This window comes from Protopterus annectens, chromosome 9.part0, assembly GCF_019279795.1.
Source record: "Protopterus annectens isolate FY-2018-M chromosome 9.part0, PAN1.0, whole genome shotgun sequence".
Taxonomy (NCBI): Eukaryota; Metazoa; Chordata; order Ceratodontiformes; family Protopteridae; genus Protopterus; species Protopterus annectens.
In genome coordinates, this window is record NC_056743.1 from 55,738,919 (window position 1) to 55,762,695 (window position 23,777).

The window sequence follows — 23,777 nt, forward strand, 5'->3', positions numbered from 1 at the left end:
ATTAAGTACCATGTGATCAGATGCTTAAGTATTTAAACTTTTCAGTCACACTACTTTTTATCTTGAGAAAGCCAGGTATTTACCTGGCGAAAGCGCTTGATTTATTGACCTGTTTGTTGTTCAATAAAACTGCACTTTGTGCTTTTTGGTTCGGTTCTTCCTGTCTGTGGATTATCTTTTATCACTGTATCCTTGCCTTCAGAAAACCAAGTAACAGGAAAAGAAGATACCTTGGGGACTGGTAGATGGTGGGGTCTGTGTTACAGCAGTGGTCCGTAAGATGTACTGTTATGGTAAAGGTAATCACATATCTACACTATATTCGTTATAGTGACCAGTGCAGCAATATCACTGCAGTTCAGAATTGTAGCTGTTGGCCACAGTTTTGGTTGAAGCCTAAAGTTGGACAAGTGTGACTGACTACATCCTGACCACCAAATTGTTCTTATGCTGAGTTATTTTAGAAACTTGGCAAGTTCTATGCCTGAATTATTATTGATAGCCAAAATGATTAACTTAGTTTCTTACAGCTAGGCTGAAGATGAGTTTGATGTAGCTGTCTCTGCTGTACCCAGTAAGTGTTTTCATCGAAGTAGTGTCTTCATGATGTAACAGATGATGATGATGCTGTTCTTAATGTCTGCAGCATAAACCATTGGGGTGCATGGCTTTATTAACAAGTAGGAGCTGGACTGATGGCCAGCAGGGACAGGCATCCTTCCCACTGGCCTGAGAAAAAAATGGAGATGCTGTGAGTGCATGTAGAGTTTGCAGCAAACGTAGAAATATTTAATCAGTTTGCCAGTCTGCTCTGAATCTCAAAGCTCTAGCAAATAACTTCAGTGTTCAGAGAGTGAGTACTGACCTGACCCGAGTGCTGATTAAAAAGGAGTACTGACCTGACCCGAGTGCTGATTTAAAAGGAGTACTGACCTGACCCGAGTGCTGAATTAAAACTGACCTGACCCGAGTGCTGATTTAAAAGGAGTACTGACCTGACCAGAGTGCTGATTTAAAAGGACTACTGATATGACCCGAATGCTGATTTAAAAAGGAGTACTGATCTGAGTCTTGATTTAAATATATTTCAGTAATTAATGTGCCGGTTAGTTTTGGATTGAGTGTAACTCACTTAACCAAAACAGGGATAGTAAAGAGAAATATAATGTAGTTTAAGAGCCAACCTGATAGCTCAGAGGCAGGTTATCTACCTGTCACTGGTGACCTGATTTCAGGAGCGGACATGGATTGATGGTAGGGATGGCTAGGAGGATAGGATAAAGCTGTTGGTATCCAGATCTTCTTCATAATCATTGTGTTAGTACTGATTTTGGGACTTCTGCCATGCAGAAACCAATGACTGGCCTGATTTCCAGAGTCTTTGTATCATACCTAGCTGATAGACATTCAAAGACTGACGTCTGTCAGCGTTTGTTTTACGATCTGAAGAAGGCATTAGCCGAAAACACTTGTCTAGTATTTTATTCCTGAAAGTTTTACTGTGTGTATTGTGAATATATTAAACTTTTATATTTGCTCTTATCACGGTAGTGTTAAGAGATGCATACTTCTCCGTGGTGGTTTAGCTTTGTTTATGGTGTTGTTGCTTCTGACTTTACTGAGCTACCTTTAACTGTCCGCTAGTGTGCTTTTTGGATAGTTTAACTTTGAAAATTTTGAAATTAAATTATTTGGTAGGCCATAGAGATTGTATCTTACAGTTCTGATTGCAGCCAGAGACGAAATGTCTGTGAAAACAAGGACTAGGAGTCTTTGTTTTATTGTCCATAGCAGTAAACTATTTGCTACCCTGGAAAGGCGCAAATGTTGAAATGTTTTTTTGGCTTCCAGATGCTATAACACATCTTAGCAAAGCTCTGGGTGTGTAAGGTAACACATCTGTGGTTAATCCTGGCAGCCTGTAGTAATGGTGGTAGTATGGGAACCAGAAGTCTGATGACAAGATATGTGTGATGTCATTATGTAATCCATCAGTGAAATTGTTTTAATACAAGATGAGACTGAAGTTTCAGAGCAGTCTGTTTTTGAAACCTGACAAAGAAGGGCCCCTCACCTATTTCATCTTTCCTTGCTCTAGTAAGTGACCAGGGAATAGTAATTCTTTAGAAAAATATAGCGAGGTTACTTAAGTACTGTTTTTCTGTATCTTTTGTGATTCTAGTCATCTGTCTTATTTTAATATTTACTGTGATTGGAACTCTGGTGTTTACTGTAAATAGATATACAATATTTTTATGGTCTTTTATTATTTATTATTAAATATATTTAAACTTTTCATTTTGACTGGTCCTTTTAGAGAATATTTTAACATTTGGGAGTACTTGTATCTATTTGGTTACTCTGTGGCCACTCCTGAAAGCCTTACTGCATTGCTCAAACACTGTCATTTGTATTAATACTAAGTTCACTCAGTATAATTGGGTGCCCTTTTAAGAGCCTTAGAGTAGCTGGCTTTGGAGTGCCTGATGGCAGTGTAACTACTTTATAGTCTGGGCAGAAGGGGCATAGCTAGTAAATCTGTGCCAACCTTTCCCAGATGTGTGTGTGAAAATCAAATATCAAAGTGTGTATGTCAGCTACTTGGGGCAGGGACACAGAGCACTGGTTTCACAGAAAGGGTGCTGGAGGACTTTGCTTGGCCACTCAGCTGTGGACTCGGCTTTACAACTGTGCCAGTGGGGTGTCTTTTTGGGGGCCTGGAGAGAGAGAGCAAGAGAAACCAGCCCCTGGACTGAGTGTGTTCCCTGTGTACTCTTAAGGGAAATTGTGCTTGATGCAGAGAGCTGGATCTGGAAATACTGTGTATATCTAATTTTGTTCCAAGTAAACACCCCTCTACAGTTTCAGTGGTGAGGATTCCGGCTCAGTTTGGGGACATCACAACACTAGTACTGGATCATGTTTTTGAAGAAATTACTTTACATGAATCTTTGCTCCCTGCGCCTAGGAAACTAGACAGACTTTATAATAGAGTGCTTGAATCTCATACGCACCTTTGCAAAAATCCCAAGGCTGACCCCTTTAGTCTCTACTGAATTCACAAAAAGGTGTATCTAAGGGGCCAAATAGACATCCTTTTCCTAGTCATAGGGAAAATAGACTATTAAACAGACTTGGGGAAAAACTTCTACCTCCGCCATCCTTGCAGTGAATTACAAGTTACACAAGTTAAAGTACCGCGAATCTCAAGGACAAAATTCTAACTAAGGCAGACTCTGGAAGTAAAAGAAGCTATACAAGTCTCCAGACACTCCCTAAATTATGGCTATGCAGAGCAGCTGTCACATATTCTGTCATCAACAGACATGCATGGCTCAGGACCCAGCTCCGGTCAGACTAGGTCAAGGCTGAACTGCTCCACTAGTCAGGGAATAATTTTTTGGACCTCCATCTTAATAGGTTTTCGAGAAGATGGATAAGAAAGGAAGTAAAAACTGTGAATGAATTTTATCCATCTCCGACACCAAGGTACCGTGGAAGTTGCCCCTCAAAACCTTGGCCTTTCTCCCCTAGACAAGACAAGGGGAGGCCTCCTCATGGCAAGACACCCAAACAATCCAGAAGATGGCAACCAGAACAGTTGCACAGAATAGGAAGCTCCAAAGAGCTCGCACAGCACTGAGACCAGCTGTGACTGTGTTCAACCCCAGCCTTCCATACCCCTACTCACTCTCCCCACCAACCTCATTCTCCCATACCCTTAGCCAACTTCCTATCCCAACACCAGCCTCCCATACCCCTACCCACTCTCCTCTCCAAACCTCTGACTGGAAGATTCTGCCTCGTATATCAATGGAAAACCATCACCAGAGACCACTGGGTCTTCAGCATCATACAAAAGGGGATACTGCATCCATTTCAGAGAAATCCAACACTTCTTGGACATTCCAAAACCACCAAAAGTACAGGAAAGCTTCTTACCACCTATTATTGGGGAGGTACTTCACCAAGAATCCATTCAGCCTGTTCCTCCAGGTCAGAAGGGAAAAGGCTTCTACTTAAGGATCTTTCGATTTCAAGGAAAGGAGGGCATTTGGAGGCCCTTCTTGGACCTTTCACTACTAACCAGCTTTCTCAGTATCTCAAAATTCAGAATGCTTACTTTACAAAAATTACTTCCCATGATCTTCCACGATGACTTCATGGTTACTGTAGACCTAAACAATACTTACGTTCACATCCCCATAGCAGACAGTCGTAAAAAATACCTGCGATTTTGTAGCAACAGGCTCTCACTTCCAGTTTTGTACTTTACCATTTGGGCTGTCTACTTCTCCCAAAGTTTTAACAAAATATCTAGCTCCTCTGATAGCACATTGCAGAATTGTAGGGATACATATTTTCCACTGTTTAGATGACTGTCTCATTCAGGGGAAAATCCACAGCAGAGATGCTGGATGGTTTGCAGATCACCATAGACTGCTTTCAGAAGGTTAGTCTCACCTTACATCTTCAAAAATCACAAACTCTTCCTCAAACAATGATCCCATTTTGATCCCGTTTCTGTGAGCTGTCATAGATTCTGCCTAACAGAAAATCTTCCTCCCATAGTACAAGATGGCTTTCATGACAGGCTACTTGACGAGCCTTCTTCCAAAAACAACACATCCAGCAAGGGAATTCCTGGAGTTTCTGGGTTACATGGCATCCTGCATCCTCATGATCCCTCTTGCAAAGTTTAGTGGTGTCTAAAATGGATGCTACCCAAATCTACAGTCCCTGGATGTGCACAGGCAGATCAGGTACTATTTAGACTGTCTAGACAGGAACAAAATTCCCTAACAGAGCAGAGAAATAACTGGTGGCTTTTGCAAAGACTAAACATGGCACTGGAAGATTCCACCTGGGCATATTAAAGCCCACTCCACCAAGTACAGGGCAAATACCAGTGCTTTCCTCAAAGGAGACCATCATAGAGGGAGCCACAAGGAACTCTGTGCACACCTTTACAAAACACTGTAACCTAGGTAATGTCTCCAGGGCTAGAGCAGTTTTCACTACTGCCATCCTGCAAACCTTATTTTCTAGGGTCATAAAGATGACCTAACTGTTGGATTTGAAGAGTCCTCCCAAGAATCGCTAATTGATTATGAAGAACATAGTACAGTAGTGTCCCACTTAGTATAATTTTAGATTTTTGACTAGATCAGTATTGCAGTACATACTCCCACCCTCCAATTGCTCTAGCTACTGACCCCCCCCCCAGATTTTTTGGGTGCAAGGGGTAAAGGAATTCTCTGCAGATAGTTTTATCTTCATCATCCCCTTTCAGCCTGCTGTTGTGACTTTCCTGCTTCTCACTTAGATTCAGACAACTGGGGAGGTTGTGGTGTCCTCCGGCATCAGACTGGTTGTTCACTGCTTAGGAAGACCTGAAGATAGTGCTGACAGATGCCCTTTTTCTATCCTGATGTCCAGATGTTGGTCTTCTGAAGTCCGTTGGCTAGGGCTAATGCATAGACTCCAGAAATCTGGCCATCACGGCTTTCTGCATGGCAGGAAGACCCAAGAATCAATATTACAACACTGATCTACTCAAACATCTACAGTTATGGTAAGTGAGACACATCTGTACTTTCTCTTATCAGGCAGATGGGCTTTGAGAAACCTGATGCATGCATGATGTCTGTTGGAGACTAGGGGCCTTGCTGGTTATTTCAGGGTAATCCAAGGAGTGATGAGAACATTCTGACATCATTTCACTACCTATTCTCACAGGCAAGGTACATGACTGGCTGCCACAAGTGACTCACTAATTCTCACTGGATCCCTCACTGTTTTATTTATCTAATATTTGTTTACTGGGAAAGTCGGACTTGGAATGAAGCCAATTTTCAGCAGAGGCCTGGGGAGAAACATTGCAGACGTATGTCTTTGTAACGTGGGAAGAAACCCACATGAACGTAGGGAGGACATGAAGACTCAGCACAGAAGGCACTCTAGCCGAGAATTGAACCGGAGAACCTCTTGTTGTGAGGTGACAATGCAGCTGTTGCACCACTGCACTGTCCTATTCAGGCTGAATAATGACTCTGCTTTGTGGTCAACTCCTTGAGGAGCCAGAGGACCCATGCAACAAAGTGTTACATCTGTGGTACCCAGTAAGGAACACGTAGGAGTGATCTGGGGTAGGAGATCAGGGAAGCTGGGAGAAATCTCCTCAGGTTGTTTGTGGGTCTGGAAGACATAGGCGCTTGGAGGATGGTGTGTGCATGTTTCTTTTTTCTGAGTTTTATCAGTTTGTCATCACCTTCCCAAGCATTGCTTTGTGATGTTGAACCAGTGCTACTTTTTGTCAGTAATTCTTCTTTTGACTACTAACTCTCTAGTCCTTCCTGTCTTCATTCTTAGGTGTGCTCCTTCATTCCAGCTACGTGCTCAGGAAGACACAAAAGACTGGTTGCGTTCCCATTCAACTAGTGGCATCCAGGACAGTGCAGGGAACTCGCCGTTTTCACCGGGTTCCAGCATAACGTCTCCTTCGGGTGGGACCAGATTCAATTTCGCACAGCTTGGTGAGTGAAATAAAATGGTAGCATTTATGAAAGCTCATGTCTAGTTGACTTATTCTTTACTTATGGCACTTTTTATCATTATGAGATGGAAAAAGTAGTGATTTGCTTGTTTTTACTTTACATGTTCCAGCCCTAGAATTTATTTATTTGTATTAGGATTGTGTCTTTTATTACAAATAGTAATTGTGTTTGCATAAATGAACAGAAACTTAAAAGGACTGTAGGTTATAGCTTTTTTGTAGTTCTACAGAGTACTGCATTTTTAGTAGATGCATTCTTTGTGTCTGCCTTTTCACCAGCTCAGATGTCCTTCAAGGATGCATCTGCAGTCATCACATATGGGTTGTCCTGCCTCAGGCAGCCCTTCGGTCGGCCGGATTACAAAGTCTGGGTCCGGCGTCGGCTGATGTCGCCCTTTCCCTGACGTCACAATGCCTGGGGTATAAAAGCGTCAGCCGACGCCATCTTCCTCAGTCTTTCTTACCGCGTGGTGCCCAAAGCAGAAGCAGTTCGCAAGTGCCGGTCGGCCAGCTCCTGTAATTTCGCTATCCGAAGACTTCAAAAGCTAAGTACCCCATTGGGGACTCTTTCTTGCCTCAGCCGATGTCAGAAAAAGTTAATAATTGTTTAACTTGTGGGAAACAAATACCTCATAAGGATTTCCACTCTTATTGTCTCCCTTGCTTAGGCCCAGACCACGACGTCTCGGCCTGCTCTGCCTGCGCTTTCTTCGACCCGCGCACTCTTAGACGTCGGTCGGAGTTCGCAGAAGAGTTTTGGGGATAGTTTTGCTTACAAAATGCCGTCGGAAACCCCGACATCACATTTAATTAAGAAACGAAAAGACAAGGACCGACACACGCGGGCCACGGTTTCGGCTGAAACCGCGGCTAGGCCTATCGCGAGTGTTTTGGTCTCGGCTGATACCGAGTCCTTGGAACTTCCGAACCCTGAAATAATATAACCGACAGCCTCGGTCCCGGAGGCTCCTACCGAGTCTGTTACAGAATTGCCTTCCGAAACTGGTGTATTGGAATCTACCGTCACCATACCTTTAGATAAAGCTACACCAGCACGTGGTGCAGCCAGGCCTCCTGCATCCATGTCTATTAAGGCCTTCACCAGGGCTAAAGCTGCAAAGCACTCTAAAGCCATGCCTCCCAGAGTTATTCCTCAGGGACCTTCTTCTAGTTCACAGATTTTAACTTTAGCAGAGGACCTGATCTCCTTAATTAGGGGCTCTCAGCCTCATCCGGACAGGGGCTCCCAACCCCCTCTAGACAAAAGGGCCAGGATGGATCCCCCTGATTCCCTTTCTTCAGAGGAGGCCTCTGTTGGCTCGGATCACTCAGATTACCAGGAGGAGACTTATTCAGCCTACGAGGATTCGGATGCAGAGGAATCTATTCCCTCAGCCTCCCCTCCTGAAGAGCTTTCCTTTGGGGAGACCCTTCACACTATGAGAGAGCATTTCAAATGGCAGGGCCAGGAATATTCTGATTCCAGGAAAAGACTAAGAACTTTTCTTCATTTACCTCAGCATAGACCTTTGGCTATTCCTCCTGTTTTAAATGTGATTGATGATGTATATTCTGACTCTAGTATGACCCCTGACACTCTGCCTCCGGCCCCTGTTAAGCCTGATAGGTATTACAGGGTCCCGGACACATAATTTTCTTTATAAGGCCCACTCTGCTGACCCTGAAACTATTTCACAGGGCCCTAAAGGAGTTGCAGCTTTTACTACTAAGAACCCACTCCCCTCTGCAAAGGAGTCCAGGGCATTAGAGAGATGGGGTAAAAAAGTGTATACTTCTGCCACTCTTGCTATGAGGGCATTAAATTGTCAATTTCACATGATACAGTATCAAGAGTATTTGTTAGAAGAAATGCATAAGAAATTGTCTTCTGCTGAACCCCTGGACCGTAAATCCCTTCAGGATCTGGTACATAATTCCCAGCAGGTTAGCAACCATTTCTTGCAGTGTGGCTATGATGCATTGGAAGCTTCATGTAGGTCAGCAATGACAGGTGTTGTCATCATAGGCATGCTTGGCTAAAGGAACAATCTCTGCCAGAACATGTTAAAGCTAAGCTTTTGGATGCTCCACTGGAAAAGCAAAAGTTATTTGGTTCCACTGCTCAAGACGTCCTAAAGAAATTTGAGGAAAAGGCAAAATCTGTACAAACGGTTAAGGATTTTCTTCAAGTCCAACCACCTAGATTCAGTAGAAACTGGCCTTCCAAGAATTGGTCCTTTCCGGACACAGAAAGATTTCAATGGGGCAGAAACAGGCGTGCCAGAGGTAGAGGCCAAGCTAGGGGCTCCTACAGGGGCCGTCAATGGCAACCTCCAATCCAGACAGGCAGTTCAGGATCTGCAACTGCTGCACAAGGATAAACTCAATGACTCTGCTTTGACTCCGCCAACCAGGGCGCAATTAGAAGCACATTTGGGCGGAAAGCTTTCTTTATTCCTCAAGAAATTGGCACAACATTACAAGAGACAAATGGACACTCCAAATAATAGACAACGGATACAGGTTCCATTTCCACACATTGCCAAAAAGAAAAGGCATACCAGGTCTGCCACCAAATCAAAGGACAGAGGCTTTGAAACAAATCTCAAACTTACTCCAAATGAAAGCCATAGAAAAAGTTCCTATTTCAGAACAAGGCCAAGGATTTTACTCCAGACTATTCCTTGTTCCAAGAAAAGAGCATCAATGGAGGCCTATTCTCGACTTGTCCGTACTGAATACTTATCTCATTGTGCCAAAATTCAAAATGCTGACTCTACAGCAACTCCTTCCCATGCTGGGCAAGGGGTCTTGGCTGGTTACTCTAGACCTCAAGGAGGCATACCTGCATGTCCCTGTCAGACAAAGTTGCAGAAGATACCTCAGATTTCTTGCAAGGTCAGAGCATTATCAATTCTCAGCATTGCCCTTTGGCTTATCTACTGCGCCCAGAGTATTCACGAAATGCCTGGCATCAGTAATAACACACTGCAGACTCAGGGATTCAAATCTACCCATATCTGGACGACTGCCTTATACAAGCGGACAACCAACAAACTCTGATAAAGGGCTTAAATTATACCATCAATCTTCTACAGGCCTTGGGATATACAGTCAACATGCACAAATCAAGACTTGTTCCATCCCAAAGAATAACCTTTCTGGGTGCGGATCTAGATACAACCACCCAAATGGCTTATCTCACAGAAGAAAAACAAAGGCAACTACCGGATTACTTCAAGAATCTGACAAGACAAACTCAGCTGACTGCAAGGAAAATCCTGCAGGCCCTGGGGTACATGGCATCCTGTATTCTTCTGATTCCACAAGCAAGGCTACATATGAGAAAGCTACAGTGGTACCTAAGGAGTTTATGGACCCAGCACAGTCACAGTTTGGAAACTTTAATCCCACTCATTCCATGCCTTCACAAGGAACTTCTGTGGTGGGCTCAGGCCAGCCAGTCCAACAGAGGGCTGCCTTTCACAAAGCCAAAAACCTCCCAAACTATTACAACAGATGCTTCAGACCTAGGTTGGGGAGCACACATGGAGGGCAGAGGTATCCAAGGACAGTGGTCATGAAAGGAGCTATGCATGCACATAAATCAAAAAGAAATGCTAGCAGTGATACACGCAATCGAGGCCTTCAAACCTTTTTCTGCATCAAGGCCATCTACTAATAAGGACAGACAACACCACGGTTATGTGGTACATAAACAAGCAAGGAGGCACCCATTCTTACCCTCTGTGCAGACTGGCTATGAATCTATGGGATCTTTCCTTGAAAGTCAATATACAGCTACAAGCTCAGTTTGTGCCAGGGAAGGACAATACACTGGCGGACAGCTTAAGCAGAAATATCATAGATGCACACGAATGGATGCTGCACCCAGACATTTTCCAACAGGTAATACAATCTTGGGGGAGTCCGGACATAGATCTATTTGCATCCCCCCACAATCATCAACTAAAGAAATTCTGCTCAAGGACATACCACCCACAAGCATGGAAAGTGGACACCCTCTCTTTCAGCTGGAGAAATCTGACAGTGTATGCATTTCCTCCTATTCCATTAATGGCCAAGGTGTTACTGAAGATCAGGGCAGAGCAGCCAAAAGTGATCCTGATAGCTCCGGACTGGCCAAGACAGCACTGGTACCCACTGCTAAGGAGCATGCCATGTACGAAGCCATGGCCCCTACCTCTATGGCCACTTCTACTGACACAGAACAGATACAAAACTCTTCACTCCAACCTGAAAACATTGCAACTAACAGCGTGGAGAATACCTTGACTCCTCCTCAGGATAAGCTATCCCAGAGAGTAAAGAATATTATTCTGAAGCTTCGCCGCCCTTCCACAAGGAAGACATACTCAGCAAAATGGAAAAGATTTCTCATCTGGAACACCACAAAGGGCCTAGATGCGACAATGATGAACATGGCACATATCCTGGAATATTTGGCAGAAATGTTCCACAATGGACTGTCTTACTCTTCTATTAAGATTCATGCTTCAGCAATTTCAGCAGAGTACAACACTGATCCCCCTGTCTTTTCTCATCCTCTCCTAAGACAGTTTCTAAGAGGGATCAAAAACATCAAACCTCCTAGGAAACCACCTCTACCTGCTTGGGACCTTAACTACGTGTTGGAAAAACTAACACTGCCTCCATTTGAACCAGCAGCATCTGCAGATCTACAGTACCTCTCATGGAAGACTGCTTTCCTTCTGGCAATAACCTCAGCAAGAAGAGTTTCGGAATTGCAGGCCCTGATGGCAGTTCAGCCATTTATTATTTTCCATCAGGATAGAGTTTCATTAAGAACTAATCCTACTTTTATGCCTAAGGTGGTATCCAGGGTTTCATTGAATCAAGCCATTCACTTGCCTACCTTCTTCCCAAATCCACAAAACAAAGGGGAGAAACTGCTGCACACCCTGGACTTTCACAGACAGTTGCGCTACTACTTGGACAGAACTAAAGGTTTCAGGAAAACTGACCAGCTGCTGGTAGCATATGCTGCTGGTACTCAAGGAAAAGCAATTTCAAACAGACAATTTCAAAATGGATAGGAAATTGCATCCGCTTTTGTTACTCATTTCATGGAAAGACTGTACCAGCTAACATTAGACCTCATTCTACGAGAGCCACAGCCACCTCCACAGCCTTCTTAAGAGGGTGGCTACAAAGACATTTTAGAAGCTGCCACATGGAGCTCCGTGCATACATTTGCCAAGCATTACAATTTACCTCTATATTCCAGATCCAGAGCAGGCTTTGCTACGGCTGTCCTGCAGGGTATCTTAGCTACACCATCCTTTTCCTAGTACCTCCACCTCCAAATTGGCTATGGTATTCTACCCATATGTGATGACTGCAGATGCATCCTTGAAGGACATAGTACAGTTTTGTACCTACCATAAATGTAGATGTCAGATAGGTATGCATCTGCAGTCAGGTTTACCCTCCCTCCTTCCCCTCTGTGGTACTCCTAGGGTGCTTACCTCTCTATTAGCTAGCTGTGGGATCTGTTATGGTGTATTTGTTTTATACATATATATATATATATTTTTTTTTTTGCAAATGTTTGGATTTTTTATTACTTTTTTCCAAATTTAGCCTTCCTAGAGGGCATCTGGGGCAAGAAAAACTGAGGAAGATGGCGTCGGCTGATGCTTTTATACCCCAGGCGTTGTGACGTCGGGGAAAGGGCGACATCAGCTGACGCCGGACCCAGACTTTGGAATCCGGCCGACCGAAGGGCTGCCTGAGGCAGGACAACCCATATGTGATGACTGCAGATGCATACCTATCGGACATCTACATTTATGGTAGGTACAAAACTGTACTTTATAGTTCCTTTTGCTGTTTATTCACAGTAACCTTTAAAGTGACTGTTTGAGAAGTGACAGTATTTGAGAATATGGTTAATGATGGAAGTATATTTTATGAAAGTAGAAACAAATCTGCTTTTATTTTATTTTTAATAATCCGTTGTTGACTGGGAGACTGTTGGCTTTTTTTGGGGGGGGGTCAGAGGTGTTTTTTATACTATAAGCAGACATTTGGCCAGGATATCAGTGAACTTTCCGTCCCCTTTTTAAAAGGTGCAGTGGGATCTTTTACATCCACTTGCGCTACCTCCGACAAAAGCAGATGGGACCGTAGTTTAATGTCTCCTTCAAAGGATGACACACTCGAGTGCAGCACTACCTAATGCTAAAAGAGCATTGTCAGCAAGTAGTGGAATAGAACCCACAGCTTTCTGGTCTTTCAGCAACAAAGTTGAGTTTACAGCCTATTTTACCACCGAGACTGCTTTTGTGAACTAATTGCCATAAAACCTCTTTAGAAGTATAACCCACCACACGGTGCTAAGGAATTAGAGTAGGTTGTACTAACTAAAAGACTTTCTTCTCCCGATTCTTCCTATCACTGCCTGCTGATGGTCCATCCCTTTCTTGGTTGGTTGTCATATTCAGTCCCCATTACCAGGGTAATTTTTGCCTGAGAAGTGGCATCATTCATGCAGCCATCAGAGTGATTGAGAATTTTCTGTTTTTTTGGCCTTGCATCACAGCACACAAAAGAATGAATATGGGACACAAGTAATTGCATTTTATACTCCTATCAAGGCATGGGAGGCTATATAGTGGGTTGTATATAGTGGATGACTCCCCACTTTTTTTTTTTTTTTTAAACCAACTACCCCACCCCTGCGATAATGCACACAGGTAGGCTTTCCATCAAGGACAATTGTGCCTCTGTGTGCGCTCTCTGAGTATTGTCACCCCTTCCATCATGGGGAGAAGTGAGTGGCTGTACCCCTTCACTACTTACTGTCTTGCCATGCTCCTCAAGAGCTTGGGCCATGAGTACAACACACTTATATTTATGTAATAATTTGACATTTGATTGTCTGGAAAGTTCGAATGGACATAAATTCCATTTTCAGAGGAGGCCTAGGGAGAAACATACAAGTACTAAAAGATGTTAGAATAAGTTATACAAATGAGATAAATAGAAGAAAACATGGTTATATCAGACAGGCAAAACAAAAACTTACATACACACGTGTGTGTGTGTGTGTGTGTGTGTGTGTGTGTGTGTATGTATATATATATATATATATATATATATATATGTGTGTGTGTGTGTATATATATATATATATATATATATATATATATATATATATATATATATGTGTGTGTGTGTGTGTTTGTGTATTTGTGTGTATGTATGTATGTATGTATGTGTGTGTGTGTGTGTGTGTGTGTATATATATATATATATATATATATAAAATCTAAGTGTATTTGAATATATGGAGAAAGAGGAAGTAATAAGGTAGAGGATGTACAGAAGCAGAAACCTGCCAGTAAGAAGATTATAGACTAAGGAAGTTCGAAAGAAAGTAGAGAAGATTTATTTTTTTTTTGTGAAAATCTTTTTATTTTATTATCTTATAGACAAACAATACAAACCACAGAAGAACACTGTACAAACATCAACAAAAACTATATACAACTATACATTGCCCATATCATTCACAATAATGTACAACAGGTAATACATTAAGGAGATATAATACAAAAATGAAAAGTGTTTCAGGTTAAAAGACAATCAAAGAATACATTCCAAAAATTTTCAGAACAGAACTTGTGATTACCTTTATAAAAGAGATACTTTTGTGCCCTAATATGCCTAATTACCAAGTCCTTTAGACCTTCCCATGTTAGTGCGACAGGCACTTCAATGCAATGAGATATAATATTTGATAAATATGACAATTGAAATCACCACCTTGAGCTGAGCTTTAGGAATATTATCAGGAGGATATGTAATAAAGCAAATTGCCAAGAAAGTGTTGATTTTTCGTATCCCATTTTCTCCAGAATAACTTTAAGGGCACATCATAGTCTGTACACACATTTGCAACTCCAGAAAATGTGATATATATCGGCTACTTGATCCTTACAAAATGGACACAGAGAAGACGAGTTGGGATGAATTTTATTAATGATTGCAGGTGTTAAATACGCATTATTGGTGATCATGAGTTGCGTATAAAATAATTTTTTAAAAGGGATATATTTAATACTTGATTTGAAAGCCTCTTTCATTAGTGCGGGAGTTATACTCGGGTCCTTATCTGACCAGAATTTAGAAAATACTGGCAAATTGTTAGATCTGATAGAGATTAATAACTTATATACATTGGAAGTCATTTTCTTTTTTAGCAGAAGTTGTTTCCAAATAACCTTGGCAATTTCGATATTTTCTCTAGATAAGTCAGGATGATCATAGTATGGATTAAAAATAGTTCAAAGATTTGTCTAGTTATTAAAGTATATTTATTGGATAAATTAAAGGTTTGCCTGATCTCGGATAACTTCAGATGTTTGACTAAGAAAAAGTCTGCCATGCACTTATCCTTAATAAGGGGGAAATTGTCCAGATTTATCAAGTTACCATTTAGAGTTAAATTGGGATTTAGATGTATTGGTTGGAGGGAAATGAACGCCTGCAAAAGTTTTAGCGAAGACAATAGTTTATGAAATCTGATAACGTTATATTTGAGGCCATAAAAGATTTTATATTTGTCTAGACTAACTTTGCTCAAGAAAGGTAAGGCGGACGGATTGAATTTAAGGTATCTAATATAATTGAAGTAAAGTAATACCCAGTTAGGGTGCCAGGCATCTGAGGTATTAATATAGTTTGCTATCTTAATAATTCTACTACTTTGAATAATATCATAGTAAAGTTTGAAGTCAGGAAGAGAAATACCACCCAAATCCTTCGGGTAAGTAAGTTTAGAGTCTGAAATTCTCACCGATTTAGGAGACCAAATAAACTTAGAGAAGGTTGAGTGTAATTTATTGAAAAAGTATAGAGGGATAATCGAATTAGTCGAGTTGAAAATATACAAGAATCTGGGAAGGATATTCATTTTTATAATAGTTGCACATGCCAGAAAGGGAAGCTTAAGTTGAGACCATCTCTTTAAATCCCATTGCACCTCCTTCCAAAGAGAAGAAATGTTCTCCTGATACGAAATAGATTGATCAGTTGAGAAGGTTACCCCCAGGTAGCGAAGACTTGAATTAACTGGAATAACATCAGAGGAAAAATTTAGGGGATATGGTGATGTGATATTAACCAGAAAAAATTTGAGATTTGTTTTGTTAACTTTGTAGTTGGCAAATTTAGAGAAGATATTAATGGATTTCATGATTTTCTCTAAGTCCGAATTTGGTAAAGAGAGGTAAATATTTAGATCATCCATAAATGCCGAGAGGGGATACTAGTTCTAAATAGCTTGGGGATGATCTGATGAGTTTTTGTTTAATAAGAAGGAAGAGGCTTTATATATAGATTAAATAATAAAGGAGAGAGAGGGCAACCTTGTCTCGTACCATTAATTATGTTAATCCTCTCAGATATACCATTATTAATATGTAGTGTTGTATAGGCTTTGTGATAAATGGTCTCAATAAATTTTGTGAACGATGTAGGAAAGTTAAATAGAGGTAGAATAGAGAGTAAAAATTTCATACTCATTCTATCGAAGGCCTTAGAAGCATCTATTGCTAGAGTGTACAGGGGGTACCTAGCTAAAGGCAGAAAGTTATCATAGCTTCTAAAGCTAGAGTATGATCCGAGGTCTGTCTATTTCTAATGAAGCCCGATTGTTCTTTAGAGACTATATTAGGTAGCAGTACTTTAAGTCTATTGGCAAAAATTTGGGCCAAGATCTTTAAGTCTACATTAATAATGGATATGGGTCTAAAATTTTCCGGTTTGGTAGAATCTGCTTTACCTTTAGGGATAAGAATAGTCTTAGATGCATTGAAATGGGGATCACTTATACCCTGGTGGGGAATATGATTATAAATCAAATATAAAGCCTGTGAGAACTTGTTGGGATATAATTTGTAGAATTCTGCTGTGAATCCATCAGGACCCGGGGCCTTATTCAATTTGAGGTTATTGATCACATCCAGGACTTCCTGAGAAGTAATTTCTTTATCTAACAAGTGAAATTGATCCGTATTTAGTTTTGGGAAAGATAATTCTCTAAGGGTATCATATAGCACGAAAAAATCGATAGGGTCATTAGGTGAGCTATAGAGCTCAGTGTAAATTTTTTGAAAGATTTTTATAATATCCTGTGTATCATGGTAGAGTTTGTCTTGATAAGAAATTTGAGAGAAAATGTGTGATGGCTTATTCTGATTAATTAGCCTTGCCAAGAACCTAGATGGGCATTGAGCCCAATCGGAATATTTGGCCAGCATTTTGGTTTCATGAGCTGATAAATTATCTGCCTGTAGAGATAAATAATCTTTCTCCATCTTAACTAACTGCGATTCTATCTCACTATCATATTTGATCTGCAGTTTATTCTCCCATTCTGATATTTTCTTGCTCATTTCAGACTCCCTTTTACGATATAATTTCTTGAAGTAAGAGGCTTTATTTATCAGAATGCCCCTAATTACCGCCTTTGTGGAGGCCCATAATATATCTATAGGAATATCCTGGTCTTTTGATGCTTGTATAAATTGGTTTAAGTTATCTTCTATAATCAAAGCAATTCCTTCTTTTTGAAGTAGATTAGGATTAAGTCTCCACTACAATGGACTATTTCTACTGTTACACCTCTGATTGTAATCTAGGGAGAGGGATAACTTCGAGTGGTCAGATAAATTTCTGTTATCAATATGTAGTTCTATTTGGTAGTTAGCCAGGATCGAAGAAAGAAGAAAGAAATCAATTCTGGACCAACTCTTATGACAACTGGAGAAAAAAATGAAGTTAACTCTTAGTGGGTTTTCTGTGTGATATAAATGGGTCAAGCAAATTGAAATCTTCCTTGAGCTCAGCTAATACTGACACGGCTAGTTTATTATAATTTGTATTACCATTCGACCTATCTGTAGTGGGGTTCTGAACGGAGTTCCAATCTCCTCCTATAATAAAATAGTGGTTGGGGAAGGAGGAGAGAATGTTGTAAATAACCATATAGAAATTTTGTTGGTTAGCACAAGGAGAGTAGATATTCAATAATACAATGGGTTTATCAATGTGGGATAACTTAAAGTAGAGAAGATTTAAAGATGACAATATAGAGGTAAAAAAAGAGAGAAATAAGGGCAGGTGCTAAGAGCAGTAGGAGAGATACTGAGTGTGTAGTAGATGGCAAGGAAGAAGGGAAATGGAAGAGAAAGGGGAAAGAGTGTGAAAGAGAAAGAATATAGGAAGAGGAAACAAGCGAGTCAGCTTAACCTGGAGAAAGTCACGTGGGAACCTCATCAGGGCTGTGGTGAGTTTGTATGCGAGTTTGTGTTAGGGTAACAATAGAGTATGTAAAATGGGAGTTATATATATATATTAACAGTTTAGTTGTCTGGGCAGGGGCTGGTGCAGCAGGAGTTCCAGGGTGTAAATGTTTGTTAATAGAGGACCAAAATTTCTTGCTTTTTTATGACATGATCAACAGACCACGATGCTTTGCCAGAGATGGCCTGCACCTGTCGCCCTTGGGATTCTGGATACTGGCTAAGGCTCTTGCCACCTCTATAGTCTTTTTTAGGCAAGGTTAAAATGACCAATTAACCACCAAAACAGGTACAAGCAAGCAAAACCTGAGGGTAATACTACTCAATGCTAGAAGTCTATACCTCAAAATGCATTCACTCGAGGCACTCCTTAAAATGGAGAGCATCAACATCTTTGTAGTGACAGAGACTTGGTTCAAGGCTCCAGAGAGCACCCCTGCATTACCAGGCTATAACTCATAAAACACCTTTCAGCCACCTAACCTGGACCGAAACACTAAAGGCGGAGGCGTGTCCATATTCATTAAGGATATCCACACCTCTAGGCTAGTTGCTCAATATAATGCATCCGAAATTATCCAAGTGCAACTAACTCTGGGCAAGATCGCAATCCAAATTGTAACTTCCTACAGATCCCCCACCATGCCCCAGGATTCCCACTCCCCATTTCTTGATACACTGGAAAATATTAGGGTACAACCCAACACCCTAATAATGGGTGATTTCAACTACCCCACCATTAACTGGGTCCACCATTAACTGGGTAAACTACTCATGTACCAACTCTTTTGCTCAAAGTTTTCTGGAATTCATAAATTCCAGTGCCTTGGATCACCTTATCCACACCCCCACCAGGGGCAGCAATATCCTAGACCTGGTTATTACCAACATTGCCGACCGGTGTCCACACCAGTGGTCAATTTATCATTGGTCAGATCCGACCACAAGCTAATCACCATAGACATCCATATCCCGCCTCCACCCCCCATTAGGGAAACCACCGTAAAACATTTCTCCAAAGCCAACTTCACGCTTCTTAAGACAGAAGTGGCAAACTTCACGACACCCATGCAGACAGGCAATAGAGGTACGGCTGCTGAATCCTACACAAATGCACTTTATAAGAACTTACACACGAGTGTATGGATTGTACTGTCCTCCAAAAAAAAGGAAGCCAATCTGGTGGTCTTCTGCCATAAACAAACTGTACAACAGAAGAAAGAAACTGTTGCAAAAAAAAGAGTAAAATCCCATGACTGGAGGAACTCCCGTGGTCAGCCTCAGTAAGAAGCTGAGATTTCTCATAAAATCCTCCAAAGCTAGTTACGAAAACAAAATCGCCACTGATTCTAAAGATAACCACAAAGCATTCTATAGCTATGTCAGTGTCAACATTCTGATCTGCTCTGAGTTACAGCATAATGGCACTAAATATACAGAACCAACTGATATTGCCAACATCCTGGCAGATAGGTTCAGTGCTAACTTTACCCCCCTCTCACCCCCTAAAGGGCCCATCTCTATATCGGAAGAATGCAAAGTTCCTGTAATCACGGCTGCACAGGTAAAAACCTCACTCCCCGGGAACTACCACCCCATTAGCCTAACGAGCCTGATCTGCAAGGCCATGGAACGTATCATTATGGATCTTATACACAAAGACATTGGTAATCTCCAAACTCTGGACCCCACCCAGTTTGGGTTTGCAAAAGGCAGATCATGTCTTGTAAACCTGATAGACTTCTTTGAAGCAGTCACCAAAGCTGTAGACGAGGGTAAGGTGGTTCACACAGCCTATCTAGATCTCGTCAAGGCTTTTGACACCACCCCCCACTCTGGAATTATAGATAAACTCACTAAACTAGGTATAAATCCCTATGTCACAAGATGGGTTGCCAACTGGCTCACTGACAGAACCCACACTGTGAAAGTAGCAGACTCCAAATCCAACTTCAGACCAGTGACAAGTGGAGTACTGCAGGGTTCAGTCCCAGGTCCTCTCCTGTTTGGTATCTACTTTTCTGAAGTACAGGCTAACAGAAGGTCTTTGGCTAATGAAGTCTGCAAACTAGGAACCATAATCGAAACTCCTAACGATGTGGACATCCTATAGAAGGGCCTCACTGAGACAGATGCCTGGTGTCAGAGCCATGGCCACAAGCTCAATGCAAAAAGTGCATTGTCATCCCCTTTGGTAAAAACTCATGAGCTACCACATAGGTGGTAGTGTACTTAACACTGAAAGTGTGATGAGACCTTGGGACACAGGTGGACAGTAGTCTCTCCTTTGATAATCACATCGCAACAGTAGTCAGGAAATCCTTCTATGTGGCACACCTCATCACAAAAGGTTTCTCATCCAGGAAAAAAAGAGGTTATTTTTTCCCATCTACTTGTCACTCATTAGACCCATTATAGAGTACAACGCCCCTTTTGGTATGTACCTGACAAGACATCTACAACAACTGGAAAGGCCGCATAAATACCTCACAAAGAGGATTATTGGTCTCAAACAGATGCCCTACGCAGACCGTCTCAAAAAACTCCAGCTTTACTCCGTCGCATATTGCCTACTCAGAGGTGATCTCTGCCTAACATACAAAGCTATGTTCAAACCCAGAGCTGATTGACATGCTCCACTTAAAGAAATCCCAATCCCTCCGAGCTACATGCTCTAGGGACCTAAACCTTGTCACTGCAATAAACGGAACATGCTGGAGAGATAGATTTCTTTCCCAGAGACTTCCCATACTCTGGAACAAACTACCTATCTATATCAAACAAAGCTCCTCATTAGCACTCTTCAAGAAAAATATTGATGATTGGATGGGAAATAGGAAATTTTCACCCTGTGGATCACCTCTGTGGCTCTGCTCGACAGTGGCACAGGAAAATAATTTTCTTGGGTGGCGAAAGCCAGGGTACCTTTTTGGCTAGGCTTATATAGGCCCTAGGGCCAATAGCCGCATCTATATGAGCATTTCAAAAACTGAATAGTTCAAATCACTAAATGTCGAACTGACATGATCGAACTATCTAATTTTCGAATGCCAAGAAAAAAAAAAAACTAAATGGTATAGGTGTAGGCGGGGGGGTGGTCAAGCCCCCCTGCACCCCCCACACTCCCCGCTACTTAAATATACCAGCTCCAAGACCGCACTACATTGGGGTGAATGGAAATCTCCCCTTACGGAGATTTCCGTTTACCCATTAGATGGTCTGCACTTTCTGCATTCATGATGCGACAATATCAGATTCAATATTGTCAGCGTTCGAGATGCTGATAGGAACCCCAATATCCTAGTACCTACCTATGAACCTATGTGAGGGTTTTTTGTGAAGCTAAATATTACTGTTTTTATTTTATTTATTTTTTATCAGCAGTGACTCAAGTTTTAGAAATGTTATGGAGATGCTTATAAGTTTCGAGGTGGACAGGAGATTTGGTTCTTTGCTAGCTTTGTTAAACTTTTGTCTTTGTTGTTCATTAGTGTATGACTAGTGTGTTTTAGCCAGATAGTTTGGGTGGATTTAACTTAGTTCCTTCTGATAAGAAAAAGGCTGTTAGGATATTGAGAAGTAGTGAATTGAATTTGAATACATCATCCAGAGTTGAGGTGTAAAGACTGGACCAGTTGAGGAATCAAAGAACGTTGTTGAAAACTTCAGGTATAAAGGGTATTTTTCTGTTATCAGGGAATCACAGACATATGGAAGCTAACAAGGTTGGCAAGAAACATACAGAAGCTAACAGAGAAGATTCCAAGCAGCAGCTACCACATTTATAGTGTTGCCCCTGGACACAACGTTAGATGTGAAATTTATGCCCCCCTATCACTATGCTTATCTGGTTTACCTTAGTTTGGTGTGTGTAAGTGATACACATCGTTTGATTTCTCTCACTCCATTCAGGGATTGCTACGGCAGTTTTATGTGTGGATATGTCTAGCCTTCAGAATGATAAATCATTCATCTCAAATGTATTATTTATCCATTACCTAACACTTTCCCTACCTTTCAATGGTATGGTGATGATGAATGCTTCCAGGATAACAGTATAACATTTGCTTGTGCTAAACCTATTAGAGATGTGAATGTTACTCTACTTTTTAGGTGTTAGAAGTACGGTGGTAAATGACATTAGTGTGTTGCATTTTTTTTTCCATAACTGTAAAAAAAAAAAATAAATAAGTAACCGTTTTGAAATAAACAAAGCGTGTCATTTACCCGATAAACTAGTTAAAAAAATAATTGCCTGGCCAGATTTATTCAACGATGGTAACATTGCTACTTTCCATGTCCCTGTATGTTCTTCAACGATGAAAGCAATGTTTCATGTTCTGGTAACTTTACCGATAGTGAACTAAGCTGCAGCGTCAATCCCAGCCAGTAGTGGGAGCTTCAAATATCACAGATTGTCCAAGAAAGAGGAGTCTGTACAAAAGTAACGTTCATCTCCTGAGGGAAACTGAGCCGTGTCGGTGCTGGTAAGGAGCTGCATCAGTTTTCTGTGTTTTTCAGACCAAAAAAAAAAAAGAAAACATTTACGAGACTATCACAGTTATGAAGTGGTTGGCCAACAGACATATGGGTACTTTTTTCCCACATTTATACTGTTGCCCCAATAATGGAAATGTACCGTATAAAGTTGGTAAGGTAATGGCAAGTTGATCTTTGGAGCTGTGGTTTAGAAATCTCTGGACACGGACAGGATAGTGGTCACTGAGTAAGTTTTGCAGGGTTCTGGAGGAGCTGTGTTGTTTTGGACTTGAAACCAGTACCCATTCTAGAATGGAACCACAATTGGAGGTTTTATTGGGGTGACTTTGAGTGGTTAAAGTTGTGTAAAGCTATTGACTGAAACAGCGGATACTGTCTGAGGGATAATCTTTTGAAAAGGTGCTGTGACAGTCCGTGTTGACATCACCAAGTGTTGTGGTTTCATTGGGTATAGGAATTGAGGTGCTGTGACAGTCAGTGTTGACATCACCAAGTGTTGTGGTTTCATTGGATATAGGAATTGAGGTGCTGTGACAGTCAGTGTTGACATCACCAAGTGTTGTGGTTTCATTGGGTATAGGAATTGAGGTGCTGTGACAGTCAGTGTTGACATCACCAAGTGTTGTGGTTTCATTGGATATAGGAATTGAGGTGCTGTGACAGTCAGTGTTGACATCACCAAGTATTGTGGTTTCATTGGGTATAGGAATTGAGGTGCTGTGACAGTCCGTGTTGACGTCACCAAGTGTTGTGGTTTCATTGGGTATAGGAATTGAGGTGCTGTGACAGTCCGTGTTGACATCACCAAGTGTTGTGGTTTCATTGGGTATAGGAATTGAGGTGCTGTGACAGTCCGTGTTGACATCACCAAGTGTTGTGGTTTCATTGGGTATAGGAATTGAGGTGCTGTGACAGTCCGTGTTGGCATCACCAAGTGTTGTGGTTTCATTGGGTATAGGAATTGAGGTGCTGTGACAGTCAGTGTTGACATCACCAAGTGTTGTGGTTTCATTGGGTATAGGAATTGAGGTGCTGTGACAGTCCGTGTTGACATCACCAAGTGTTGTGGTTTCATTGGGTATAGGAATTGAGGTGCTGTGACAGTCCGTGTTGACATCACCAAGTGTTGTGGTTTCATTGGGTATAGGAATTGAGGTGCTGTGACAGTCCGTGTTGACATCACCAAGTGTTGTGGTTTCATTGGGTATAGGAATTGAGGTGCTGTGACAGTCCGTGTTGACATCACCAAGTGTTGTGGTTTCATTGGGTATAGGAATTGAGGTGCTGTGACAGTCAGTGTTGACCACCAAGTGTTGTGGTTTCATAGGATATAAGAATTGATTTCCAGTTATTGCTGCCTGCCAGGA

At 41.5% G+C, this 23,777-nt stretch overlaps 1 protein-coding gene across 1 annotated transcript in view; it reads left to right on the forward strand.

Annotated features, from left to right (window-relative positions):
• Positions 1–23,777, forward strand: part of LOC122810494 (neuron navigator 2-like) — a 2,968,645-nt gene that overhangs the window by 1,967,511 nt on the left and 977,357 nt on the right. The window contains exon 21 of the mRNA XM_044082075.1: positions 6,373–6,536. Within this exon, the coding sequence (XP_043938010.1) occupies positions 6,373–6,536 (164 nt within the window). The remainder of the gene's footprint in view (positions 1–6,372; positions 6,537–23,777) is intronic.